At 36.1% G+C, this 26271-nt stretch overlaps 1 protein-coding gene across 1 annotated transcript in view; it reads right to left on the reverse strand.

The window, feature by feature from the left end:
- Positions 1–26271, reverse strand: part of LOC145232517 (uncharacterized) — a 33214-nt gene that overhangs the window by 5773 nt on the left and 1170 nt on the right. Inside the window, exons 4-23 of the mRNA XM_080097142.1 lie at positions 24693–24847; positions 22904–23014; positions 22218–22542; positions 21667–21835; positions 20896–21227; positions 20210–20332; positions 19503–19660; positions 18288–19035; positions 17782–17976; positions 14678–15875; positions 13965–14223; positions 12968–13144; positions 10821–12316; positions 7457–8853; positions 5370–7374; positions 4155–4393; positions 2240–2558; positions 1682–1912; positions 860–1048; positions 155–294 (exon numbers count right to left, since the gene is read on the reverse strand). Of these exons, the coding sequence (XP_079953268.1) occupies positions 155–294; positions 860–1048; positions 1682–1912; positions 2240–2558; positions 4155–4393; positions 5370–7374; positions 7457–8853; positions 10821–12316; positions 12968–13144; positions 13965–14223; positions 14678–15875; positions 17782–17976; positions 18288–19035; positions 19503–19660; positions 20210–20332; positions 20896–21227; positions 21667–21835; positions 22218–22542; positions 22904–23014; positions 24693–24847 (9966 nt within the window). The remainder of the gene's footprint in view (positions 1–154; positions 295–859; positions 1049–1681; positions 1913–2239; positions 2559–4154; positions 4394–5369; positions 7375–7456; positions 8854–10820; positions 12317–12967; positions 13145–13964; positions 14224–14677; positions 15876–17781; positions 17977–18287; positions 19036–19502; positions 19661–20209; positions 20333–20895; positions 21228–21666; positions 21836–22217; positions 22543–22903; positions 23015–24692; positions 24848–26271) is intronic.

Here is a 26271-nt window from a genome sequence, read left to right on the forward strand (position 1 = left end):
GATTCCTTACTCAACTTTAACAAAAAAAAACAGAAATATGCAAAATTAGTTAAATTACACCAATAAGGAAAACGATCTGGAAACCTCAAATACCATTTAATTTTTTTACATAGTAATGACACCAATTATGTTCAGTTTGTGCAAATATGGTTACCTTGCCAACACAAGAGCAGGGACAATAGCACCAGGGCGATAGTACTTAGCACCACGGTATTCTTTTGCTATGGTGCAGTCCTGCAGGGCAGAACGTCCGTCTAAAATCTTGGTCCATTGCTTTTGAACAAAACTTTTCACCTGTAATATATGCCGTGTTGAAATATTGCCTATACTTTTCCAGTATTGAGAAAATCCAATTACAAACAGTGCAAAAGAAACGCCAAGCTTGTTTCATCAACACAGTGGCAAATCGGTTAACTAACAAATCTGGACGATTTTGGGTTTTTTATTTCAAAGGTATTTTTCAACGTTTGTTCTATGTCAGTAGTCAGTAGTTCTCAACATTTTTAGTGTAGTTACCCACTAAAGTCAACCACCAAATTCGAATCTACCCCTATTTTATTTTGTTTTGTGTCGTGCATTAACAATAATGTTATTTATTCGATAAAATATAATTAACTTTATGACTAAGCAATCAGATTTATAATCTTGGATATTCGAGTAAACCTTAAAACAACAATTTAGGTACCATCGACTTTAAAATTGTCCTCTACATGTACACAATTGTTCTATGGTCTTTTTCAAGGAAAAAATATCCCTTTATAACAAACCTAAAATGTACAAAAAGGTCGTTTATGTCCATGTAATGTTCATTTGAATAAAACAAACTCTTTTCCAAGTGTATGGAGATTTCGGGGCCTACCTGTGAGACATCTCGGCTTTCAAACATAAGTCTGAGAGATTTTTCGAGAATTTTCATCACAGCAGGGCACCCATCCCTTCGTACAGTCTCAATCCCCTTGGCATCGAATATTGGTTCGACTTGGTTCTCGCTCTCATAAGCGTAACCCACGTAGCGCTTCTTGGTCTGCAGTATACACGGCTGGTACACCTGCATATAAACAACCAATATGAAGTCCCTTTATCCAACACAAAATCGTGGTAGCAGCCATTCCTACAGAGTCGGATGTCTAAGAAGAAGTCGAATTCAGGCTTAAAATTCGAATTCAACAGTCCTAAAGTCGGTGTCCAAAGGAATGCCGAACCCATTTTACCCTTATGACTGGCTTATAAATAAGCTTCACGACATGCATCTTTGTCAACGGAAAATGAAAAGCGTATTAGAGCGACATTTTAGCTGGGATACATTGAAAGGTTATTTTGAACAGAAACGGAAACCTTAAATCGGAGTCCATTATTATTAAAGTCGAAAAACATCCTACGAGTTGGCAGACTCTGAAACCCTGACTTTGTATCATTTTCAGTCAATTCCTAAACTGGCATTTCAAATTTAGCCAGCCAATAAATACAAAAACGTGAAAGGCATATATTGACTGAAATACAAAACACGCATACGTACTTATATCTATATCTCACAAGTGATTTAAAAAACGACACGGCACTTAGTTACGAATACATGCACATCGCCTGAACTGAAGTTAAGTGATAGATTAGTATATAGTTTAAAGTTAAATTCAGAAGACATTTCCACTCCAACTGGCGACACGATTCGACCCGAAGTTACCTTTTCAAGCTTGAGTTTCATTGGTTGAGGATTATCGTACGTTACTTCGTTGATTATCTCACGGCCGACCTCGAAAGCTCGTTGCTTGCTGGTGCCGGGTTTAAGAGCAATAAACATGCTGTCAGTATCTCCGTACACCACACGACCCTCCCAACGATCATGATTTCTATGCACCAGCTCAATAGCGCGCTCTAGCGTTTCGCGAGCTTTGTGTACGATGCTGTCAGCAATCTGAAAGGTAATGTGAAAATTACACAGCCAGTGTACACAAAATCGAATATTTCGGGATAAAAATAGATATGGATCGAAATAAAATACTTTAAAATATTTTTTAATGTTCCAACCATCAAAGTATGAGTGAGTTTAAAAAAGCGGGGCCTTTAATTAACCTTTTTTTGAACTTTTGATGTCTGTTTTTGTTGGATTTCATACACATATGGACTGTATTAGACAATACTTCAATTCAATTTAATGCTAACAGTATGAAACATAATCAACTATTGCTTAAATCGCAAACCAAAAACAACTTTAGAGCATGATAACAAAAATCGTTTGTACCTCAACGCACGGCATTCGGCCGGAAAAACTTGCCGACGTGTAGCCGTAAGTAAAGTTAGCGATGTACTTCAATCCAAGTTGGCGATGATCCAACAATCGCTTGGTGGCGCTGTCGTCACATTGCTTCATTGAATTTTTAACCATGATTCGCGTGTTGAGAATTTCATCCAGCATAATAGGTAGGACTCCGTTACGAACAGATTTCTTAACGTAAGCTACACCGTTCGGCGCGATTGTGATTGCATCATTTTTGAGGAGATTGCGCAATAATCGGGGCGGAACGTTCAGTGAAGAGCAACCGAAAATGAACTTGTCTGATCTGCAGATAACAAAAATTAAAACACTGTTAAATTGGGTAATATTAACTTTAGGCATGTTAACCGTTAAAGGTATATTGGTGGAATTTTTAAGATCAGAAACATACAAAATGTTTCATGTCAGAAATATACAATTTTTAATGTTAATAAATTCCTTGCGCCAACATGAAAGAATGCAAGGTACGTTGCTTGCAGCCAATTTGAGATGTTGTAGTGCAGATTGCATTAACCATTTCAAAGCAATGTTTACTGTACATTTGTAAAGCACTGCAATGGCCTACAAACTTGATTCAAGGTGACCTCAGTTTAGGTGCATTGACTTAACTATGCAGAGTACGAGGGTAGGCTATATTTAAAACTTTATTAGTTTTTACTTTTATGTTTAAAACATGCATTTTATTCCCCTACGCACGACATTACTTAAAAACTAAAATGACCGCTGAAATTGCTGATTCGGCAAATGGCGCTTTCGACAAGTCCTAGGTTCCAGCAAACGTCCTAACCACGAAGAAATTGTGATGCACTGGCGACTGAGCAAAGTCTGCGTCAAGTGACTTTTTGCAACATAATGTGGCATAAGTATCGGTATAATTATCGGAAGAGTACATATACCGAACATGGTATGGGGTACGGGCACTGATAAAGTATTATCGGGCCAACCCAGTGGTGGGATTCAGCCGGTTCGCACCGGTTCTATAGAACCGTCTCACGAAATTTCATGAGATCAGCAAACCGGTGAGCATTGCTGGTTACTGTCAATGGACTTTTTGTAACAGAACTGGCTGAAAAATATGACATTTGTGATAGAACCGGCTGACAAAAAATTTGAATCCCACCACTGGGCCAACCCTATTATCACCAAGTAGAAAATGCTAGGGCTGTTATCAAACAAACGATTCGAATTTTTCAAATAATTTTTTCCCTTTCAAATCAAATAATCAAATTATTCGTATAATTTTAAAATCCAACGATGTTAAGGCCCAGAACCATTAAAGATAAGGATATTTCAAACTTATCAAATAAAAATGGCAATGTGGTGGTGCTCCTTGTCATTAAATTTATGCTAAACCTTTTTTTAGTAAAAAAAAATGGTACAGACATGCTTCAGTTATTCTCCGTAATTTGGCAGAGCCATGTATTCTCCACAGGTATTTTTTCTCATCATTTTACCAGGTTTCTCTGTGACACTTAGTTAATTAAACTTTGGTCTTTAACATTTCAATCACTTGCTTGAATAACCTTAAATGTTACGAGGTGTAATTAATCCCAAAATATAAGTTCAAATATAAATTATCATGCTTTAGTCCAAAATATATTGGGAAAAGGGTTATATAAAGCTGGAAACACATGTTGCAGTGCTTTTGTTTACTCTCTATTTCAAAAAATTGTCACCAATCTGTTCAAATCAATTGATTTTGCACCTAAATTGAGGTTTACTGCACAGGAAAAATTTATTTGATTATTTGAAATTGAGTACAAATTATTTGATAAATTTTCAAATAATTAAAAATTTCAAATAATCAAATAATTATTTGTTTGATAACAGCCCTAGAAAATGCCCATCAAACATGGAAGTAAAAACAGCAAAACCATCTTACTTTCCCAGATGCTGGACGCGTCCCAAACATGTGGAGAAACAGTAATTGTGCGCGATCACCACAGATGGGTAGAGACTCTGGAAGTCGACCACGATGACTGGTTCGGAATAAAATCGAGATTGTGGCTCCATAACAAGTGGAATACATTCAGGGGCTTTCATTCCTGCTCTCTGTGTGTTTGTGGGGCTCACAGCTACGTAGTTGAGGCCGTGTGCTAGACGCAGCATCATGCTTTCAACCTAGAAACAATTGAAAAGAGTCAGCAATGGAAAATATAAAAACTGTACTTATACAGAAATCGTCCGAAACCAAAGTGAGCTTATTACAGACAAATCAAGTTGCGGTTAATTATACTTAACTGAAGCTTTCTGTAAATAAGTCCGTATTTTCGTTATGCAGCAACAGCGTTTTTTTCTCCAGCGGTTTCCCAAAATGGCTATTTAAGCAAATATGGCTATTTTTTGGTATTTAAATGAAACACTTGCGGTCTCTTAAAACTACTTAGCGGTCACCCAAACCAAACCTTAAAAAAACCCTGTGCAGCAATGTAATAGATAAAAATCGATTTCATGCCATCGTTAGTTCTTGTTCAAATAGAATACAACTGAGGCCGCCCTTTATCGGGGAAATCGAAATTGCTGTTTCATAGTTCCGGCTTTGGTTTTATTTTTATTCTCGGTGGGCGGGCAACGTCTGAATACGTTATGCTCACAATTAGTCCCACGCCAAGCCGCCCTTTGCATATAGCAAGTCCGTTGGATCATTTTTTCATTCGATTTTTTGGAGGGATTTTAGAAATCGGTCAATTTAATTTAACTCATTAGAAAGAAAATAACAAGTATGTAGTAGAGGAACGACTAGGAGTATAGGACAGACCAACTTATCAGCGTAAGGCGGTTGCGATCACCACTCGGCCATCTAAAATACTACTTCGCTGCGGTAACTAAATATAAGTTAGTTGTTTTGTTTGGTTGTTGCAGTATTTTCGGATCGACCCTTTGCTAAAGATAGTGCTCTAAAATATTTAAAGCGTTAGCCTTGAAAACATGCATTAGAAAACTTAAAAAATAGTATAATTCGGAAACTCTGTGTTACATTGCCAGGAAACTCCATACACATCATTTCATACTACAGTTATCTTATTAGTGAACCGAAAGTTGAAAGTTTGCATATACCAAAACCCTACTGTTTGTAAAGAATAAATAAAATACCTACCCGAAATTGCGATCCTCTCGTTAGCACTTCATAAAACTGGATCCCAAAAACACGAGCCAATTCCGAGGTTCTGCCTATCAAGTCCTGTTGACTGATCAGCTTTAAGTTGCCCAGCACACGACACATGTAATAATCAATGGCCCGGTGTCGGGAATTGGACATTTTGGGCGGCGCCTTTCCAAAGTATTGTGGTGCGTCAAACCATACTGTAAGAGTCTTGTGTGAAAACGCTGGGTGGCGCTCGTGGAGTAGATGAAAGGTTATGCTTTCGAATGAGTAGTCACATAGGGCTACTTCAGTACGCATCAGGCGCCATAAATTGAGTACAATTCGACCGACGATGTGAATTTCCGAAGCATTGTCGGCTCCGTACACATCCGCTTCAGCGGTGTGCCGGTTATGAGTTTCGTCGCCTGGGACACGTGACAAACCACGACACAAGTCCACGCCCAAATGACCAGCCCTGTCCAGCAGATAGCCCCACGAGAGCATCTGTACTTCATAGCCGATCAGTATGTCCGGATCCAGACTGACTATCATGGACGCAAATGCGGAAAATAACTCCATCTCGTCCCCGACGTAGGTAACAGGTAAGTTGGTTACACCGGCACGTGTGAGAATATGACAGCTTTCTGAAGTAGACTTGTTTGAGCCAACAACAAATGCGCCTGACTCCAACTGTGCTGCGTTATCGACTTGTATGGCATAAAATATGGCTCGAATTGAGTCCAGCTCAGGGTCGGGTTTTAAGTCAAGCCTTGTATGGACATGCAGCTCCATACTAACAACTGTTAAATGTTGTTGTTCGTGCAGTGCTTTGGCCTCACCCAGGTCAAGTTGTGCAGCACGAAAACCGTAACTATTGTTTAAAGTCGGACCCACAATATCTGAACTGTACGGTGAGGTACCGATGTTGGGTGTATGTAGCGAAGGCATTGTGCCATGCTTTAAGTTTGGAGAGGGCCTATCAGTATCAACCTTGCTAGTAATGTGCATGTTGTTTGACGCACTTGGTGTATTGTGTGCAATGGGTGTATATTCCAAAGCTTGTTTTTTCAACCTTCGGGGCACCCCAGATAGCGGAGTGCTTTGCAGTTGGCCTGACAATGCCTTGGGTACAGTAGAGCAAGGACTAGCGCTTAGATGTTGTGTAGTAAATTGTCCAGACAGCAAAGGGGTTAAAGGTATATCTTCTGGTTCTTCGTTCGATGCACCAACCAATGTTGCGATAGCACTCGTCGATGAGCCTTTAGATTTTGTTTCATCGTTTTCAGGACTGCTGAAGGACAACATAGATTCAGACCCAGTTGAAACCCTCAATAACAAACCGTCATCCGAGTTTTGAGATGGCGATGGTTGTTTAACCATCTGATTTGGGGGAATGGTTTCTGATGAGTTTTGGTCAAAAGATGGATACTCTTCAATCAACATGCTGTCAGCCTCACTGATTTTTGTTTCACATAAATCAAAACTCACTTTTCTAGGTTTTAAAACTGCTGAGTATCCAGAAAAGCTAGCTTGGAATTTAGGGGTTACATTGCCATGATACACAGGTGGAACTATTTTTTCTTTGGATAAAACTTGCTCAGGTGATTTTGCTTGGATTTTATGCTCTTGTTTTTTCTTTGAGGTTTTAGTCGACCTAGCATCCAACCATTCCTGTACTTCCCCATAAGTAGGTGGATGACAAGCAGGCTTTACAACAGTTGTTGTGCAGTTATCAACACTGATCGCTTGTACCAGGAATGGGTACTTTGGTATGTTAGAAATCACATCCATGGGGTCACGCAGAATTACATCAGTAATTTTGTTTTGTTGAAAAATCGCCTGTGCTTTCGTTACTACGGAAACAAACTTATCAGGGTTTGTGGCAAAAGCCTTTTCAGCGAAAACCATCCTCCAGTGAAGTATACCAGAGGTCTGGTGTGTTTCGAATTCTGGCATTTCTTTCATCGAAGATTTCAGCTTGGGAATTTTCACATAGGACGGTAGAGTGGCAAAGAGTCTACAAGTGCAGACACAATAAGAAAATTTAAAAACAAATTGCACAAGTTTGATGAATAAAAACATGAAAACGTCAAGCTAACCTAGTGGAAGTAGGTTGTACATCACTTGCATCACCGTAAAATGGATCAACACTATCCTCACAAGGAAGGGACATCATTGATTTTGCGATAACGTCTTTGGACGGAGGTGCAGGGGTTGCTATAAATACAGTGTCAGTGCTATCACCCGTAGAGACCTTCAGTCCATATTTACCACTTTCTTTCAACATACTTTCAGCAAGAACTGTTGTTTTGGTTGTTGAGTTAATGACATCTTTAAAGCAACTTGTAGAAGTGCTTTGCTGTGGTGCTGTGTTACATTCAGATGCGGGTTTATTGTTTCCTGATATTGGTACAGTGACAACAGCCATATCTAAATCCAATGCTGCCAATGCATTCAAAGCATTATTTTCTGTAAGTGGGTGCTGTGAGGAAATAGGGGGCAAAGACACATTGGCAGCACGAACTGCACAAAAGTTCTTCACTAGCCTCAAATGATCATCTGCATGATAGGCAGTTGTTTGAAAAGGTTCAGGCTTAGTGGGATTACAAATAACAGGCAGTAGAAGGTTGGCACCTCGGGGCTGGTTAGGCACTTCAATGAATTTGTCACAGACGCTCGTATCAAGTATATACACCTTTGACAGTTTGCGTTTTTTGGCAATTTTGCTTGACTTTTTAAGGGATTTACTGAAGTCTTGCTTGACAATGGCTTCAAATGATGATGGCTTTCCTTTCCCTCGAACAGAAACAGATGATATGTCACCACTTGCCAGATTTCCACCCTTTTTCTTTAAAGTTAATTTGAGTTTGAGCGAATTAGTCTGGGAATCTGCATTTTCTACCACATACTCATGCTCTAGAACTGCATGCAAAGATGGATCCAGACTTCGTTTCCGGTCCTTGTTTTCCAAATTTACACAAAATTTAAGTGGATTTTCAGAACCAGGATTACTGTCATCTGATTTTTTGTTTAAGTCTTGCTCGTCCATTTCAGCAAGCGACACAAAATTGCCTAGAGTTTGTTCCTCAGGTTTTAACACTACAGGAATTTCGTGAATTACCTCCAATTGATTTTTGGCAACTACCTCCCATTGGCCTGTCTCATAGTTCAATATAAGTTCTTCCTTATCAGTGATAGCAGGTAGAATGGTTTTGGTGTCAGACTGTCCTTGTGACATTTTACACAGTTGCGATGTAACCAATGGGACAGTGGTGAACCTTGAGCAGTAACGTGATCCATCAATGGACTTATTAGCTTTGCTGATACTTGGACTGTTGGGTTGTTTTTTTGTTGGTTTGCTACCATCAGACTTTTTCTTCTTGGGTAGTGTTTTTTTCTTTGGTTGTGGTGGTTTGACAAATTCTGATGGTACCTCTGGGGTTTTTGAAACCATATTGATTTTCTTCACTTGATCTGTCGAATTTCCAAACATGTCCTGCACAAAGAATAATAACATACAGTCCTAAAAAAGGTCAAGAGTTCAAAAGATGCGTAAATGTTTGAGAACTAGAAGAGTGGCTTTCTGATATACTTCCATTTTATATATTCTATATGATATTTACCAATTTACTATACACATCATTTGATCTACACGTATGATTGTTTTTGTACACAAAAACAAATGGGTCCCCACACGCGTGTTTGTGCGGATTGACAGTAAACAAATGTTGCGGTGATTTTTAGATTCTTAGGGACAAATTTTTAGAAAGCATTAACCCAACAATAAAAAAAATTGTTCGTATTCTTTTTGCACTATTATTGTCATATAATTACAAAAACATTAAAAAAATGTGACAAATACTTTAATTTAATCTCTTGCTTTGACCCAGATATTGTCGTCCAAGGTCGGGTTTTAAACACAATTTTTTTAGAAAGCTGTAACAGTTGTGTTACAGACACTTTAAATTAAAAAGCAATTTGCTACAAGTGTATACATAACAAATTGTTTTTCATTTAACTTTGTTTCGCAAAGCGAGTACCATTGACCTGTAGCAACCTCTCAGGGTGCACACGCCAAACGACTGTTTGACCTTTTGACACCGTTTTCAATAGCACGCCGTCCTGAGTGTTCAACAATACTGTTAAGCCTAATTTTTACATGTCTTGAGCATTGACTCCTAAATTGATTGTCAAAAAAAACGCTACCTTATGACGAAAGAAAGTTCTGAACAGTGTTTGTAATACCTACTAGTTGACCTTAAGTAACCCGTGATCATGCGGCGGCCAACCTGACTACGAGCATTTAAAAAAACATTTATTTTGCAAAAAAGTCAAGTTCATTTTTTCATGTTTACTTTGATTAACAAAGTTTTGCTTGACATATACAAAACCGAAGCACGGTTATTAAGTTTAAATCACGTCATAGGTGTAAAACCTTCGCCAAAACCAAAAATGTGAGTGATAACTTAATAAAACGACATAGCATTGCTGTGCAAAACAGCTGATTTCTAATCACTGAAACGACGTCTTGTAAAACGTCTGTCCGACGTCAAGCTGAGCCCTCCCGCTATCGTAAACCAGTGAGTTACTCTCTTGGTACTGCTGCCTACAGTGTCTTTCTTGACCAAACGAGCGTTAGACACATTTACGTTTCGGGGGCCTGTGGGTGAATCGCTGGGTGATTCGGGGTTAAACTTCTGGAGGATCAAGTTTGGATTAATAACTAACATATGTCCAAATTTGAATAAATTTGAAGCACTTTTTCTTTACCACATGAGCATTGCAAACCAGCGTTAAAAATTTTACGTTTCGGGGGCCTGTGGGTGAACCGAGGGATCAAACGGGGTCAAAATTCACATGGACCATCTTTAGACCAATATCTGTAATGTGTGTAAATTTGAAAAAGTTTGAACCATTCTTTCTTGACCAAAACGTGGGAACAAATCCGCGTTAGACGGAAAAAAAGAAAAAAAAAATACGGACAAAAACAATATGTGTCCCCTTCAGGGAAGGGGACCCATAATAACATGTATGTTTGGAGTGACTACAGAAATAAAGCCCACTGGTACAGAACAATTACCAACTTAACATAATACACATTAAATTTATTTGCTTCTAATAAAAATGAGATACTGATGATGCTTTTGAAGTGAAGTATAATATCCAAAAATAGCTAAAATGAATGAATAACCAAAAGTTTGTTACAAACAAAAATCTAGTGCCACATTTACCAGGCAAAGGATTTCCATATCTATAAGCATAAATTATGAACATTGCATTAGCAGCATATGTAATATTATGTAAATAAAGGGATGAACCTGGCCAAGCCAATACCCAATTGATGCAATAAACTTGGTCAACATTGAAAAAAAGTTAAACCAACATAGCACACAAATTTTTTTATCTCTTGGCATTTATATGCATATTTCAAAGTAGAAAATGTTGTAATGGCATACAACTTACTTGTGACATTTCAAACTTGTCAACCGCTGCATCCAATCCACCAGGCCTCTTTGCTGTTTGGTTTAAACAAATTGTCGGGGTGTTTGAAGGGGCTTTTCTTTTCAGTTTATTTAATCTTCCAGTAGTAGGAAAGCTAAACTGGTCCTCAGAGAATTTCAAACCATTTTCAATATCATTCAACTTTGATGCAACGTATGGTGTTTTTGCCTTGTTTGATCTAGATGTTTCAGATGCGAGTTTTTCAATAGTGCTGGATTTTTTCCCCTTTATTGTTTTATCTTTTCTGTACCATGGAATGCCATGCTGCATTTGTACTTGGAGCCAATACTTCTCATCGCCGTTTTGACATGTCGGCTTCATCAAGATAGAAAATGGATGTTTCGAAGAAGAATCAAGTGATTGTGGAGCAACTTTTAAAGGCTTGTTGTCTGTATTGAAAGTTTTCACATCGTTTGATGATGTTTCTTGACTTGCTGTGAAATCTGAAGGTTGTGATTTCACTGGCCATTGACTTAAAGGTGTATGCTCTGTTTTGGCCAGTTTCTCATCAAAATGCATTTCCGTGGTCGGTCTGGCTTTAGGTTTGGTAGCAGATGTAGCATCTTTAATCGAGTGAATGTGATGATGGTGGTGAACATGGGTATGTACTACCTGAAGAGGATTGGCAGGCGGAACCGGGACATGCAAAACAGGAGCAGAGTTTTGACTAAGAGCCAAATCATATGCCTTACCACACAAGCTTGTGACAGAGTCCAGTGGTTGACAAGGATAAAGAAATGTGTTCTTTGGGGTCACGGACCGTGTTTTGTTGATCTCTACAGCACTGCTTTGTGTCCCTAGTATATCAAAAGTTGTCAAGTGCTCTGAAACATTTGTAGAGAGTGACGAATCTGAAAACACATGCTGGCAAACCTCATCTAGCACATCTTTTGGTGGGTTAACATTCATGCCGATTTCACTTGACTTTTGGCATGCATCTTTAGAAGGATGCACTATTTTCTTCTTTGGCATGATAAGACTCTCTGTGCGGAAGTTATTGTTATCCAGCATCTGTTGCTGTAGGTAAACGGCCTGCATTTGTTTGTGAAGTTGTTCTTGAAGTGACTGTTTGTTCTGAATAGCTCTAGTGTTCAAGCCAAGAGAAGAACCAGCATTTGGGTGGCTAGCAAACGGTAATTCAAAGTTACCAGTATTTCCTTCAGTAGAAACTACACTGAAATCCATTTTTTTGGTCACCGTATCAGTTCCTGTATTGGATGGACTGCATGCCATTGTAGTTGGATAAAGATTGACACCAAGGAGATTTTCATGTACCGAGGTTTTGCTAATTAAAGGATTTTCAATAATTGAGGATTGATTGGTTGCATTTGAATTTGTTTCAGAAGGAACACTTTCAGCAGAGGGTTGCTCATTTTGTGTGTCCAATAATATGTCCATGAAACTGACTGCTGCTTTAGAAGTAGCTTTAAGATCATCAGATTGCTGCAAACATCCATCTGTTAAGAAATACAATACTTTTTTCAACAAGTCCCACTTACAAATACAACAGTTTTTGACTATTAGAAATTTGTCTGTTTCCGACAAAAACCTAGTATTTAAAAAAAAAATCATGAAAATGTTTGATAATTAAAATCAGGACTTAAAGATTGTGTCATTATTGAAGATGCATCAAACCGTCTAAATTGGGTTCTAATTTGGGTATTTGGCAGTTTTGTCTCATAAATTTGGCTGAATTAACTCAATCATGTATGGGGTCATTTTAAGTGATATGCTACACTTTGACCTGAAAACAAAAGGTTTTCTACCAGTTAAAGAGTGATGTTGCATTTTTTTTTATCTTTTTAGCTCTTTTGGGCCTTACTTTGCCATAATTGCCAGCCTATCTATGAATTCTTGACTGTTTGTCTGGAGTGGGAACAACGAAAAAGTTTTTGAAATTTTAGTTATGACCTTCATTAAAAGATTGTGTGATATCTTATTAAGCAGAAAAGACAGGTTTTCTGCCTTAAATTTGTGTTCATAAAAGGCAAACTGAGTATCCGGTACATTACTAGTCATTTTATACTCATTTGATCCCAAAAATTGAACACAGTAATTAATGCTTTTCTGAGCAACTTGTGTTGTTTTGGCATGTTGTTGCTACTTACCCAAAAAATCAGATTCAACGGCACATTCAGATGCAAAACTTTCACTCATCAACAATGCATCAAGATGACTCAACAAATTTGAGTCTTCTTCTTGTGATGTTGATAATTTCACCCCACGAATGATGTCATCCATTCCCTCAATATCATTTAAAACAGCCTCAGCATCAATTGAGAGTTCTGCAAATAAAAAAATAAAAAATACATTAGTGAAACATTTTAATTGATTCACTGGGGTCAGAGTTCGGTTTGTAACAGGCAAAACCTGTGATTTGTTAATGTTCCTTCTAACTTTAAGTTTTTGCATTGTATGGTTGCTGGATTTTTTCACTGCCTGATGAATCATATCTGATGTAATTTTGTTTTTGTGTGCATTTTTACCCGTAAACAGTATACTGCTATATTTTTTGGAAGCCTGCTTGTTTTTGGCAAGAAAATGAGTTTTTAACAAGAAAAAATAAAATAAATCAAATATGTGGTAAAGCTGCTAACATCGGACATTTAATGAAAAGGAATAAGTGATCTGGCATAAAAGCAGGTAAACAGGTTTCTACTACTGGTATTTACCAAATATTGTCGGATGTGGTGATAGTAGATATACCCAAACAGGAAATCTGTTAATCTCTATTGTGCAATGCAAACAGCAAATTGGGATTTAAATTCAGTACCAAACAAAACAGATAACTATGATGAATTTACTATTATACAATATCATTAACCTTTTTTGTATGAAAAAAATCCTACGTTATTTCACCGTTTTGGCATTTGCAAATATTAGTTGCCAAATCCTATAGCATTATAGCAAGGATTCAAATAAAAAAAATTCTACATAGAACTTCATAATTCAAAGTTTATGAAAAATAGATAATAAGTCATTCATCCTTAAGATTTTTGCTTAAACATATTTCGCTTTTGCAGAATCAGCAGTATCTATAAACAAGCGCAAAGATGAAAACAGTAGACATAACAGTACGCAAAACTTTATGACTTCAAATTATACCTGGTGTAATATTTTGCATTGATAGAGGCTGAGTCTGGTCAGGCACCGGAATAGTGTTATTGGGTGATAACATCGGTGACCATGGTCGAGGAGGGGAAATATCACATGTGTTTTGCTTGTCTGGGATAGGTGACTGACGTCCGAACATATCCAACACATTGTGCAAGTCTTCTTCAATGCTCACATCATTACCCTTGGTGTACATCCATTCCGGGGTTGGCAGTGACTTCATTCTGACTGCTACACTGTGCCTTGTTACCTAAATTGCATAGATTAGGTTAATTCATGGAAATGGGACAGACAGTCCAAGCAACAGTTGCAGGCCGAAAGTAGGGATTTTGGAGGGGGGGGGGGGTTGGCTGGTTACAACTAGGTGTTTATAAACCACTTTATTTAAAAATACACATAGAGAATGTACATATATCTATATATACAGCACAACTAACCAGAAATCTTGAAAGTGATGTCATTTTTAACCATCACCTACAGTACGAAACCACAATAAAGAACAAGGAAGGAAATATTTTTGTTCAAAATACCAATGCAAAAAAAATTACTGAAATTTACTAAATGCTTGAAGCTTTGCGACGCAACAACCAAGCAAAGTACAAAATTTAAAAGCTCAACAATAATTGAAATTAAGTAACATACACATGTTTGGTAGCACAACAATAATTTAGGTTGACTTTGATTGTAAAAGGCAGAATTCTTACCCTGCGAGTTGGTAAATATTTCTTTGGAACAACAGGATGAGGTTTTTTTTGAGCAAGTGGGTTCACCATCACAGGAAATGGAAGGTTTTCTTTTCCAACTTCCTCAGATACACTTTCAGATTTTGCAGAAGGAAAAGTGACTTCATGACTTTGAACATTATCTTCAATTTTGCCAACCTCCTTTGCATTAGCAGCTGTAATTTCCGGGATGGTTTTCAGCATGGCAACTGTTTCACTAGCGACGAACGGACTAATCCTGGTAAAAATGTTACCATTTTCAGTTTGGATTGAAGCTGGGTCTTCAGATTTGGGCTCCTTTAGATCAAGGTTTTCTGTATTTGGTTCACTGAGTGGTGTTAATTGATTCACAGGGGTCACAGTTCGATTTGTAACAGGCAAAACCTGTGATTTCTTAATGTTTCTTCTCGCTTTCAGTTTTCGCATCTTATGATTGTTGGACTTTTTCATTGCACGACGAATCATATCTGATGTGATTTTGTTTTTGTGTGCATTTTTACCTGCAAGCAGCATACTGCTATATTTCTTGGAAGCCTGCTTATTTTTGGCAAGAAGCCATTTCAATTTTCCTGTTCTTGAGTTTGGCTTCTTAGCAACAGGAACAGGTCGTTTTGGCAAATCTTTTGCTACATGTGAATTATCTATTGTAACAGGTTCAATTTTCTTGACACTTTGCTCCTGATGTTGTACAGCAGAATCGACAAAAGACAGTTCAACTTTAGCAAACTGCTCTGAAGGCTTCACAGGTTCTACAGGTTTGAGAGGCACTACAGGTATTATAGGCATTTCCTCTGATATAACTATTGCATTTTCGAAAAAGTTGCGATCAAATGTACCAGATTTTTGCACCACATTTTCAGGCTCATTTTCCACTGGCTTTGGAGAGTCTGTTTTTAAGTCAGCGTTTGATAAAACAGTATCCTCCAATGGATGAAACTGTGACACAACATTCTCTTTGGTCCTTTTCCCTTTGGGAATCTTCCTAACTGGTGGAGATGGGATTTTTGGGGGTCGCACATAAAATGTTGATGGTTTTTGACCGAACATTGGGCCATTGCAACCAATAGGCTTCTTTGGAGAGTACAGTTCATACATTTCCATTAGTTTTTCAGATAAAACAACTTGCTTTTGAAGTGGTATTTTCCATAGTTTGACATTCATGTTGTGGACACCCTTAAATCTACACAAGACAAAAAATGTACACAACATGAGCATTTTGCAATATATATTTCATTTAATGTCCTGACAAAATAGTTTAGAACTAGAAAAGTGTCTTTCTGATATACTTCAATTTTATATATTCTATACGACATTTACCAACTTACTACACTATACACAATTTATCTATATGTATGATTGTTTTTGCAAGCAAAAACGAATGGGTCCCCACACGCGCGTTTATGCGGATTTACGGTAAACCTATGTTGCGGTTATTTTTAGATTTTGTAGATAAAAGCATTAACTTAACTTTAAAGTTTTTGTCCATATTCTTTTTGCATTATGATTGTCATATAATTACAAAAAACGGTGAAAAAAGAACGGGAAAAATACTTTCAATTTATCTCTTGCTTTGACCTTGATATTGTCGTTCAAGTTCAGTATTTAAACATAAATTTTCCTATAAAGCCTTAACTGTTATATTACACACTATATAAAAAAGTCGTTTGCTACAAAGGTATACATAACAACTTGTTTTTCACTTAACTTTGTTTCGCACGACCGTTTAATGACCTTTTCACAGCATGCAGTCCTCAGTGTTCAACAATACCCTTTAGCCTAATTTATACATGACTTAAGTACTGATTCTTGAATTGATTTGTCAAAAATCAAGAAGATACGTTATGACGAAAAATTTGTAACTGTGTTGTAATGCCTACAAGTTGACCTTTAGTGACCCGTGGTTATGCGACGGCCAAGCTGACAACGAGGATTAAAGACCATTTATCGCGGCGTTCGAAAAAGTTAAGTTTATTTTTTCATATTTATGTTGATCAACGACGTTTTGCCCGACATAAACGAAACCGAAGTACGTTTATTGAGATTAAATTACGTCTTAGGTGCAAAACCTTCGCCAAAACTGAAAATGCGCGTAATAACTCAATAAAACGACACAGCATTGCTGCACCAAAAAACAGCTGATTTCTAATCACCCAAACGACTGTCTCGTTAAATGTCTGTCCGGACGTCAAGCTGAGCACTCCCGCTCTGCGGCCTTAATCGTAAACCATTGAATTCCTCCCTTGGGACTTATATCTGACTGATAGCGTAAACATATTATGGTTTGTAAAGGTAACTGGCAAAATTTTAAATACTAAACGAATAGTCTGCTTAAACAATTGTTAAAATGTTTAAATATTTCTGCACCATAGGGCTTGTATTTCTGGCCTAAAACTAAAACCGATTATTTCGGGGTTTAAAGGGTGAAAAATGGGTGAATCCGAAAAAAAGATACAAAATTCTTTAAAAAACCTTACATTGCACCAAACAACAAAGCATGGAACTCCAAGATGCTGTACTTTAGTCAGTACAGCTGTTTTAAAAAAATTACGTTTTGGGGGCCTGTGGGTGAACCGCTGGGTCAATTGGGGTGAAACTTCAGGAGGATCAAATTTGGATTATTAACTAACATCTCTAAAAATTTGAATAAATTTAAAGCACTCTTTCTTGACCAAACGCGTCTCACAAACCAGCGTTAGACAGAAAAAAGAAAAAAATACGGACAAAAACAATATGTGTCTGACCCATAATAATAAGTATTTGTTAACTTAATTCAGTACATTTAATTTAAACCAAAACTACATGTACAGTAAACCACAGTTAAATGAGATTCAGTAAATCTGGATCTCCGCCTAATTCAGACAAAACTTGAGGTACAAATGATTTGTTATGTGGTAAGACTTGAACTCATCCACATCAGGTAACCTGGATCTTTGCCTAATCTGGACTATTTTTTTGGTCCAGCGGGTCTGGATTAACCAAAGTTTACTGTACAAGTATTTTTGATATAAATTTATTGTCTCAGCATGTTAAAAGAACTGGTTGACAAACAACAAAACTGGTAAACAGCTAAAACTTCTAAAACCTACCTATTTGTAATGATCCATTTAATAATTACTTTTTCCTTTTGTTTATTGGTCCTACTCCTCGCCTTGTTTGTTTTTTTGCTTGAAGATCGCGTATAATTAGGTTTGTGTTTTTTAGTTCTTAGTTGAGCAGAAGGGTCGACAAAATCTTCCCATTCATTTTCAAACTCAGTTTCGAAGAAGGATTGATTTACATAACTGAAAACGAATATAACTGTTTTTTAGCATCGAGTTCAAAGTTTAAACAATCAAAACCAGAGATATCAAACAAAGACAATGATTATAAAAATACAGATGAATCTAAACTGAATACAGATGAATTCGGTTAATCATATAACTACAGTACCAAACTTCAAATGCAAGTAAATACACGATTTTCTTTACAAAGGCTATGATGGTATTTATTACCCCTATGCATTTTTGTGTCCTTAAGTGCAAATTCTGAAATTACAATTAGAGCTTAGTACAAATTTGAGATAACAATTTAAAAAAAATATATACAAATGTACCTTGAAATCTGTCTCGACCTTCTTGGCCTGAGCATTGACGATAGAGCACCCTTTTTTCTTGTGTTTTCAGCTTGCTCCACAGGAGATGGCTTGTCCCAAGATGCAACTACCGCACTAGGGTCAGAGGAAATAGTTACAGAAGCACCTGCAACATTAGTAATTTGCTTGCATGGATTCACAGTTTTGCCTGATACATCAACTTGGCATTCTTGTTGATTGTGATGTTTCATTGGTGTCACTTTGGTTTTTGATAAATCAATAACAGCGTTTCTGCTTCTAGTGTCCACTTTTTCAGGAATATTAAGTTGTTTTGGAGCTTGATCTGTTAAGGCAAACAATTTGGAGGTATCCAATTGATTTTGTTGTTTTACTAGGGTGGCATCATCCATAAGGTTTTGAAAGGTTGAGAACATATTGCTGTTTTCATCAATTTTGGTTGTAGACATTGCATTCAAAGTTGAAGAGCTTTCGGTAGGTGCAGAGTTCTGTCGGCGAAGTTTTTTGCAAATTGCTTTTGCAATGTTTGATTGGGTAATTTTATTTAGACCAAGTTCTTGGCCATTGACCTTTTGATCACTTTTACTGGGTGTGTCTGTGTCAGTGGTATGATTTGGGGCATTGCATTCTGTTGCATCCGTTTTAGAAGTGGTGCTGGTAGACACAGCTGATCTTGTTTCATCTGCATTACTCATCATTGAAGTGAAACGCCGGGTGGTTCCAAGTCGTTTTCGTCCACATTTTACATCGTCTGCAAATAAAGGAAAAATAATTGCAAGTTTAACAAACAGCACAACTCAGAGAATCAGTTTAAACACCTAATTTTCTGACAAAACACAGTGTAGGTATTTGTTTATATTAATAAAGATCTTATGATGTGAAATTGCTATTTTTAAAGTGACTTTTAGAATGCTGTTTTTCTACAACACTAAACACAGACAAATACAGTTTAAATTTGCTTTTTATGCAATTAACCGGATTAAGTGATTAATTGGACAATTTACTTGAAAAATGGCAACTGTGGACATTTCTCATCCTATGCAATAAACAGATTATGGAACTAACCAGATTTAACTGTGAAAGCCAATCAGTAAATCACAAATATTACATGTGAAAACGTATTGGGAGTAAGTGATTTGCCAGTAAAGAACCCAATAAAAAGGGTAAAAATATGTATGTAATGAAACTTTTGTGTCCATGAGAAGTCATTTAACAAACCATTTGCATTAAGGATTTCATCTGTGGTGCCATCTAGCTGTGGAATGTCCATTTCATCCTCACTGCATGCTGGGAACTCATCTTTGGATATTAAATCTTCTATACCATGTTCCCATGCTTGTGTCATAACATAGCTTTCATTTGCATCTCGATCACAACTGTTGGAATACAAGTTTAAAAGTCGGGTACAAAACAGGATGTCAAAAAAGAGTCCATATAAAAGCAATGTACTGATACAATAACAAGTAGGGGTAGGCTGAGCTGAGACAGAACTAGTGTACTCAGTGCTGAGCATTGCTGTTTTTTGATGATTGGTGCTCGGCCAAGCACTTGTACAAACTGACTCAAGCATTCAACTTTGCATATTTATGCCCTGCTAACATACAAAACTAGCATTCGCGAGGGTTTCCTAAGTACAAAACTGACTGTTTCTAATGCTTGGATAGTGGAAAAACACATACTTCTGGGGCCTGTACAGCTTGATATACTGCTGGTGGTTATGGGACAACATAAAACTACAAAACTAGTGGGAAATAGAAATCTTTGTAATGTCACAATGCACAGAGTTCAACCAAACAAAACATTCACAGATTTGACCCATTCCTACCAATCAGTTAGCTGCAGACAGTGCACACTATTGCCAGCTGGTAAGTGCAATGTAATTTTAACTATTTTTTTACAACAGATTTGTCAATAAAAAAGCTTACAGTGATTTTTGAACACTTTTAATTCTTTCTGCATCATCATGTTCCCACATTTCAGTGTCACTGTCTTCATTACTCATACCACTATGTTCTTGGATGGTGTCTGTGTGCTGAGATGGAAGCGACCTACACAAGGAAAACTGTAAAATCTGATTTGACATACATAACAAATTAGATGCTGGAAATAGTGACTAATTTCACTATACCATTTTGTTAAAGTAATAGCAAAAAGGAAGTATACTATTGCAGAGCTGGAGAGATAAAAAGTCAGAGTCAGTTTTAAGAATACTAGAGTCAGAGGAATTTTTGAAATCAGAAATTTGTGTGATTCAAAATTGTTACCCAACTCAAACTTGTAAAGTCAAATTACATTAAGGACGTTAAACTTTAAAAGGCTGCATTCAGCCTATTCCATTGGCAATTTTTTTCTTCTTTTATCAAAAGTCAACTATTTTTTGCTAATACAGGAAAAATGACAACTTTATGAGTCGCCAAGACCCTTATACTTCACAAGATGTCAAGGAATGCTGCAATAATTCATAGTTAAAAATGTTTTGATGAAAAAAATCCAAAGTGGCTTAAATAAAGAGAAAAAGTAAAAAGAAACCACAAAATCGTAGCCATCATGAACTGAACAGGTTTGATTAAAAAAGTTTTGGTCTGAACAATGCAACTAAGATTAACTTTACCCCATAACAGTGTCCATGTCTTGCAGAAGATCCAGTAAAGATGAGTTTACGTCTTGACTGGATTTGTTGCTTTTTGATTGCGATGCTACGATTTGTGATACAATTTCATTTTCGACTATTGGCCGTGTAAAAAAATCCTCTGAATCTAGAATTGTTTTGTCATTGTCTGATACCAATTTTTGTGTGTCACCCTCAAATGGGGAATTGGAAATGCTGTCGTAAAACTCGGTTGAAGGTTTTCTTGGAGTGTGTGTTGAACTACCACTTTGAAATGGTTGTGTTGGCGAAATCTCTTTTTCCTGACAATATATTTCAATTGCTTGCCTTAGTTCCTGCAATAAAACAGTTCCAGTAGAAAAAGAAATTGTTGGTTTAATCATAATCTACAAGATATATATATTCTATTTAAGTAACTTTTTTAAGATTGTCTTCTAAAACAACATAATAAAGTTAGGTTTCTTTAATATACAAGCAAAATACAGTAAATCTCTGTTAAACTGAACCGGATCTTTACCTAATTCGGACAAAACTTGAGGTATAAACAATTTGTAATGCGGTAAAGCTTGAACTAATCGACATCGGTCACTCCAAATCTTTGCCCAATCCGGACAAAGTTTTTGGTCTAAATGGTTTACTGTATAATATTTTTATGGAACTTTTTTGATGATTGAGTTTGAAACAAAATAATCAAACTAGGTTTTTTTTTATGTACCAGCAAAATAAGTTAAACATCACGAGTCGTCCTAAACAAATCTTTAAAGATTGCCATACCTTTAAATAGACAGTTTCTTTTCCAAACACATTGTCTTCTGGTCGAGGAATTTGTGATTTGGGAATTTCAATCTGTGAATTTTCACCTCGGCCTCGTCTCCTGGCTTTTTCATCTTCCCATATCGACGCTATGCCAGGGTTCTTTCCAAGGCTGTCTTTTATTTCATTTCTGTGACAAATTAGCGGAAAAAAAGCTTCAACCAAAGTTCATTGAACAAAGAGAATGTATATATACTTAATTAAGGTGTGGTTTTACAAAAGCAAATGTTTATTATGGTAACTTTCACCACTTTGTCATTTAAAAAACACAATTTTTGAACGGTTTTATCGTTAATGATTAGGCAATGCTTAAAGTAGTATTATTGTTTTTGCAGGCAGAAACACATAGGTTTATGTATGTTTAAAGTGGAGTGCTAAAAGTGATTGTGAAAAGAAAGAGTTATAAGGAGTGTAAAATAAGGTAGATAAACAAAATTCAGATTTACAAAACAATTTATTAGGCCTTCGGTACTAGCATCTTGTCAATATGCAAAGTACATTCACTTAAATACCTGTTTAAAATGTCAGTTGCAAGAATATCAACTTCCAAATCACAAGTGCTTAACCTTTCTGTGTCAGTTGAAGTAAGAAAGGCATCAGCGGGAACAGTTGATTGCGACCAAATTGTGTGGAATGGACAGTGACCTCTATGTGAAGCATTAAATGTCCTTGAAACAAAACTTTGGCACACATGTTGACATTGAGAAAGCATGGCTTGCGATTCAGTTTCCATGGTAGTAGTAGATTGTTGATTAAGGGATATTTCAGAGTCTTGCAGATTTCGGGTTCTTAGTTTATTCCAATTGAAGTTGTGCAGCTGTGAAAGACGAAGGTTACCTGAAATAAGAAATTACAAGGGTTATTTTTGACGTGACGGCATAAAAAAAACTGGTTTGTCAAAACTGCCATAAATTTACAAAGCAGTAATAATCTATTCAAACCTTGACAAAACAAAAAAAACACAATGTAACACCATAAACATCAGCACTTTTCAGCAAAAGATATGTGATACAATAAAATATACATTTAAGTTAATTTTATGTCAGTGTCAGCTGAAAAACATTCAAATATAAATCTCTCAAACTATCAATTTCAGTTCAGCACAAAAACATCACATTTTTAAAACGGTTGGATAAATTTATCATGAGGTATTTTGAAATTACTTTCTATGTGAGCATATTTATATTTAAGTGCTTACCAGTGACACTGGTGTCCTTGGAAGTTTCATCAGATTGTTGTGCCTGGGAGGAATCACTCTTTACACATGCCCCACTTTTCATTGGCAGATCCGGCAGGTTTTTTGGTTTACCTATTGCAAATATAAATCTTTTACTGACAATCCCTGTTTAGAGGAAACAAGTCAAGTGCTTAAATCCTGCCAATGAAGGCATAACTTTGAACATTGTTAAAAATGTCACAAGGCATCAAAAAAATAGTTTTTTACTGGTGTCAGTAATTTTTTTACTGATTTTGACTAATTCTAGTGCCCTGATTTCAAACTTACAATCTGTTTATCTGTATCACGTCTAGTTTTCCTGATTTTCCTGATTTTCCTGATTTCCTGATTTCCTGATACATTTGAAAAACAATCCATATGTAGTGAAACATGTTTTGAGTATTTTATTTGGAATTAACGTTATTGCAAAAACAAAATTTCGAATTTAATTTTAAATGTAACAGGTGGACACCCCTAACAAACAAAATTCAACACATAAAACAAAAAATGATTTCAAATTTGTAAGTTTTTAGGTATATATATCGGATATAGGTCTACACATCTGTAACTTTCTGAAATAACTGGCAGCAACATCGTCCCGTTTATTAGACCAACAGTAATTAGCCAGGAATACATTATTCCACCTTCCCTGATATGTTCCATTTCACTGATATCCTGTTGGAACCTTTCAACTTAATTCTCATCATTTATATCCCCTACGTTTTAAGGGAAGTGTAGCTTTATACTCATTTTTGTACAAATTTTTTCAGACCGCTTAATAAATTAGTTACGGACTCTTTCTTGTAATTTTAGTCCGTTTCTATTGTTTTTGTCCATTACTGCAATATTCCAATCAACTTTAGGTAAGTAGACCCCATTGCTCGTCCTAAACCCCCAAAGCCACATCAAAGTGTGCAAGATATGCACATTTGATACAGATCTTTTTTTCTTTACAATTGTGCTGTAAGGGTATTCACCAGTAATGTAGCATAAAACATCTTGGTTATTCATGCAACATCTCATAGATGACCTAGCTACTATTAATTTTAGTTTTACCACCTTGCTTTACTAGTCTGAAAATCTCTCCATAAAACACGTATAGTTTAAAGTTACCACTAGCCTGCACCAATCAGTTTTAGACAGAGCATAAGCACAGAACACATATTCATGCTATAAAACTGACTACACTGTAGGAAATTAATGTGTATAATGTAACAAAACTTAAACAAAAACATAAAAGTGTGATTTTAATGTCATTGAATCAACATAGTCATAAATTTTGATTTTGTAAATAAGTTAAAAAGTTGACATGATTTAAGAAAACCGCAAAGATTTTTGAAATCACCACCACAAAATTAGTCAATATCAGTTTTAACATTAAAGACACCAAAAATTCTGTTGACCAGTGAATTAAAATAATGCATTTTTCACTTGGTTGTGTGTGTTAGTTCTGTCCCTAAGTTGTTTCTGTCATATTTTCTGTCACTTTTTAAGTAAAAGACAATTTTGCTGCAAGTGTATGCTTGTCAGAAAAATTCACTACAGTAGCTGCTGTTTTTATCAGTTTAAAGCTAAACTGTTTTTTAAGGAAAGTGATTCATTACCAAAATTTAAAGCATGTTATTTTTTCGAGATGAAAATATTCTGATAAATCATTTATAAACCATTACATGCCTAAAAAACTCATCTCACACCCCGTATTTTCATAAAATACTCTAATAATGTTTCTTTTATGATATACATGCAGAATTAGTCCAACTCTAAAACATACCAAGTGGTTTTCGAAACCAGGAGCATTTTGAGTGAAGCAAGTTCATTCCATATAGATTGTAGTCAAGAAAAAATTGAAGAATGAATGGTACATGTGCTTCATGAGGTTGATAACTTTGGTTCATTATAGCACCAGCTTGAAGAAGATCAGAGGATCTATAACATATTATATTTTAGTTAAACAGTAAAAGCAGTTAATAATGCTTGTTCACAATTGCTGTTGTTTTTCAGACATTGTATGTAATAAATCTTACTAATGAAGTACATATCATATTTAGTCGAATTTAAACCACCGCCTAAAAAGTTTTTTAACCTACAGTTTATATTTTATAACGTTTACATTTTATATGTATGACTTTGCATGACTAACAATTGATGTACTATGTTGCAACCAGACATGGGGCCATTCGTATTCGAATGCATTTGAATTCAGGTTTTGGCACCTTCGTGCTGTATTCGAATGATTTTGGCTTTCGTTCGATAGTGCATGAATACAATTCGAATAGTTGAAGTTAACTTTTGAACCATCAATTCATGAATACAAAAACTTAAATAAATTAATTCGAATACAATTCGAATTGTTGTAGGTTTTTGCAAACCTAAGAATTTGCAAATTCGAATACACGATATTTTTTACTAATACAATTCGAATTGTTGTCGGCCTGTGGCTATGTAACAATTCACAAAATCGAATACATGACTACATTTTTACGAATACAATTCGAATTGTTGTCAGCCTTTGGCAACGTAAGATACGTAAAATCGAATACACGACTACATTTTACGAATACAATTCGAATTGTCGATTACCTCCAGACTAGAAGTAGTCGAGAATATTTTGCTACATATTTTTGCCAAATAGATTCGAATACAATTTAAATTGGCAGTGAATGTGACCTGATTTGACAAGTTTTTGTTAATGTTACGAAACAATGACACATAGAAGTTCAATTGTGACGTTACATAAATGGAATTGTGTTACAAAGCTTGCAATATTGGGTTGTTTTCAGCACATGACAGGTGTAGCGTGTTCATGAAGCAAACATTTCATGTAAATTTGGTAAAATTTCTATAACGGAGACTTAAATCAGTCAAGCTAATGTGGCAAAAAAACTCGTTGGTTTACATTTTTACCAATAAATTTGCAATTCATAAACCCATGTTACTTTTTGATCGAATACCTTTTAAGTTTCGGGGCATTTTATTTCTTTTATTTTCCGCAACTACAAATATCTGAATCGGTGCATTCGAATGCTATTCGAATTGTTTGCTTCTTACAACAACTGAACAAATCGTGAATACAAATAAATAGAACTATTAATTCGAATACAATTCGGATTGCTTCATCTCAAAAAGTACGAAGTATTCATGAATACGAATACACGCTTGGGGTTTATCGAATAGTATTCGAATTACACGTTGTTGTTTTTTGGTCAACTATTCATGAATACTAATACTTGACACCCTTTATTCGAATACAATTCGAATTGCTGCCACCTTAACATTATGAAACAATTCGTGAATACGAATACCTGACTCGCAATATTCGAATACAATTCGAATTGCCGAACTTTAAAAAG

This window comes from Phallusia mammillata, chromosome 6 (genome assembly GCF_965637545.1).
Source record: "Phallusia mammillata chromosome 6, kaPhaMamm4.hap1.1, whole genome shotgun sequence".
Lineage (NCBI taxonomy): Eukaryota > Metazoa > Chordata > Ascidiacea > Phlebobranchia > Ascidiidae > Phallusia > Phallusia mammillata.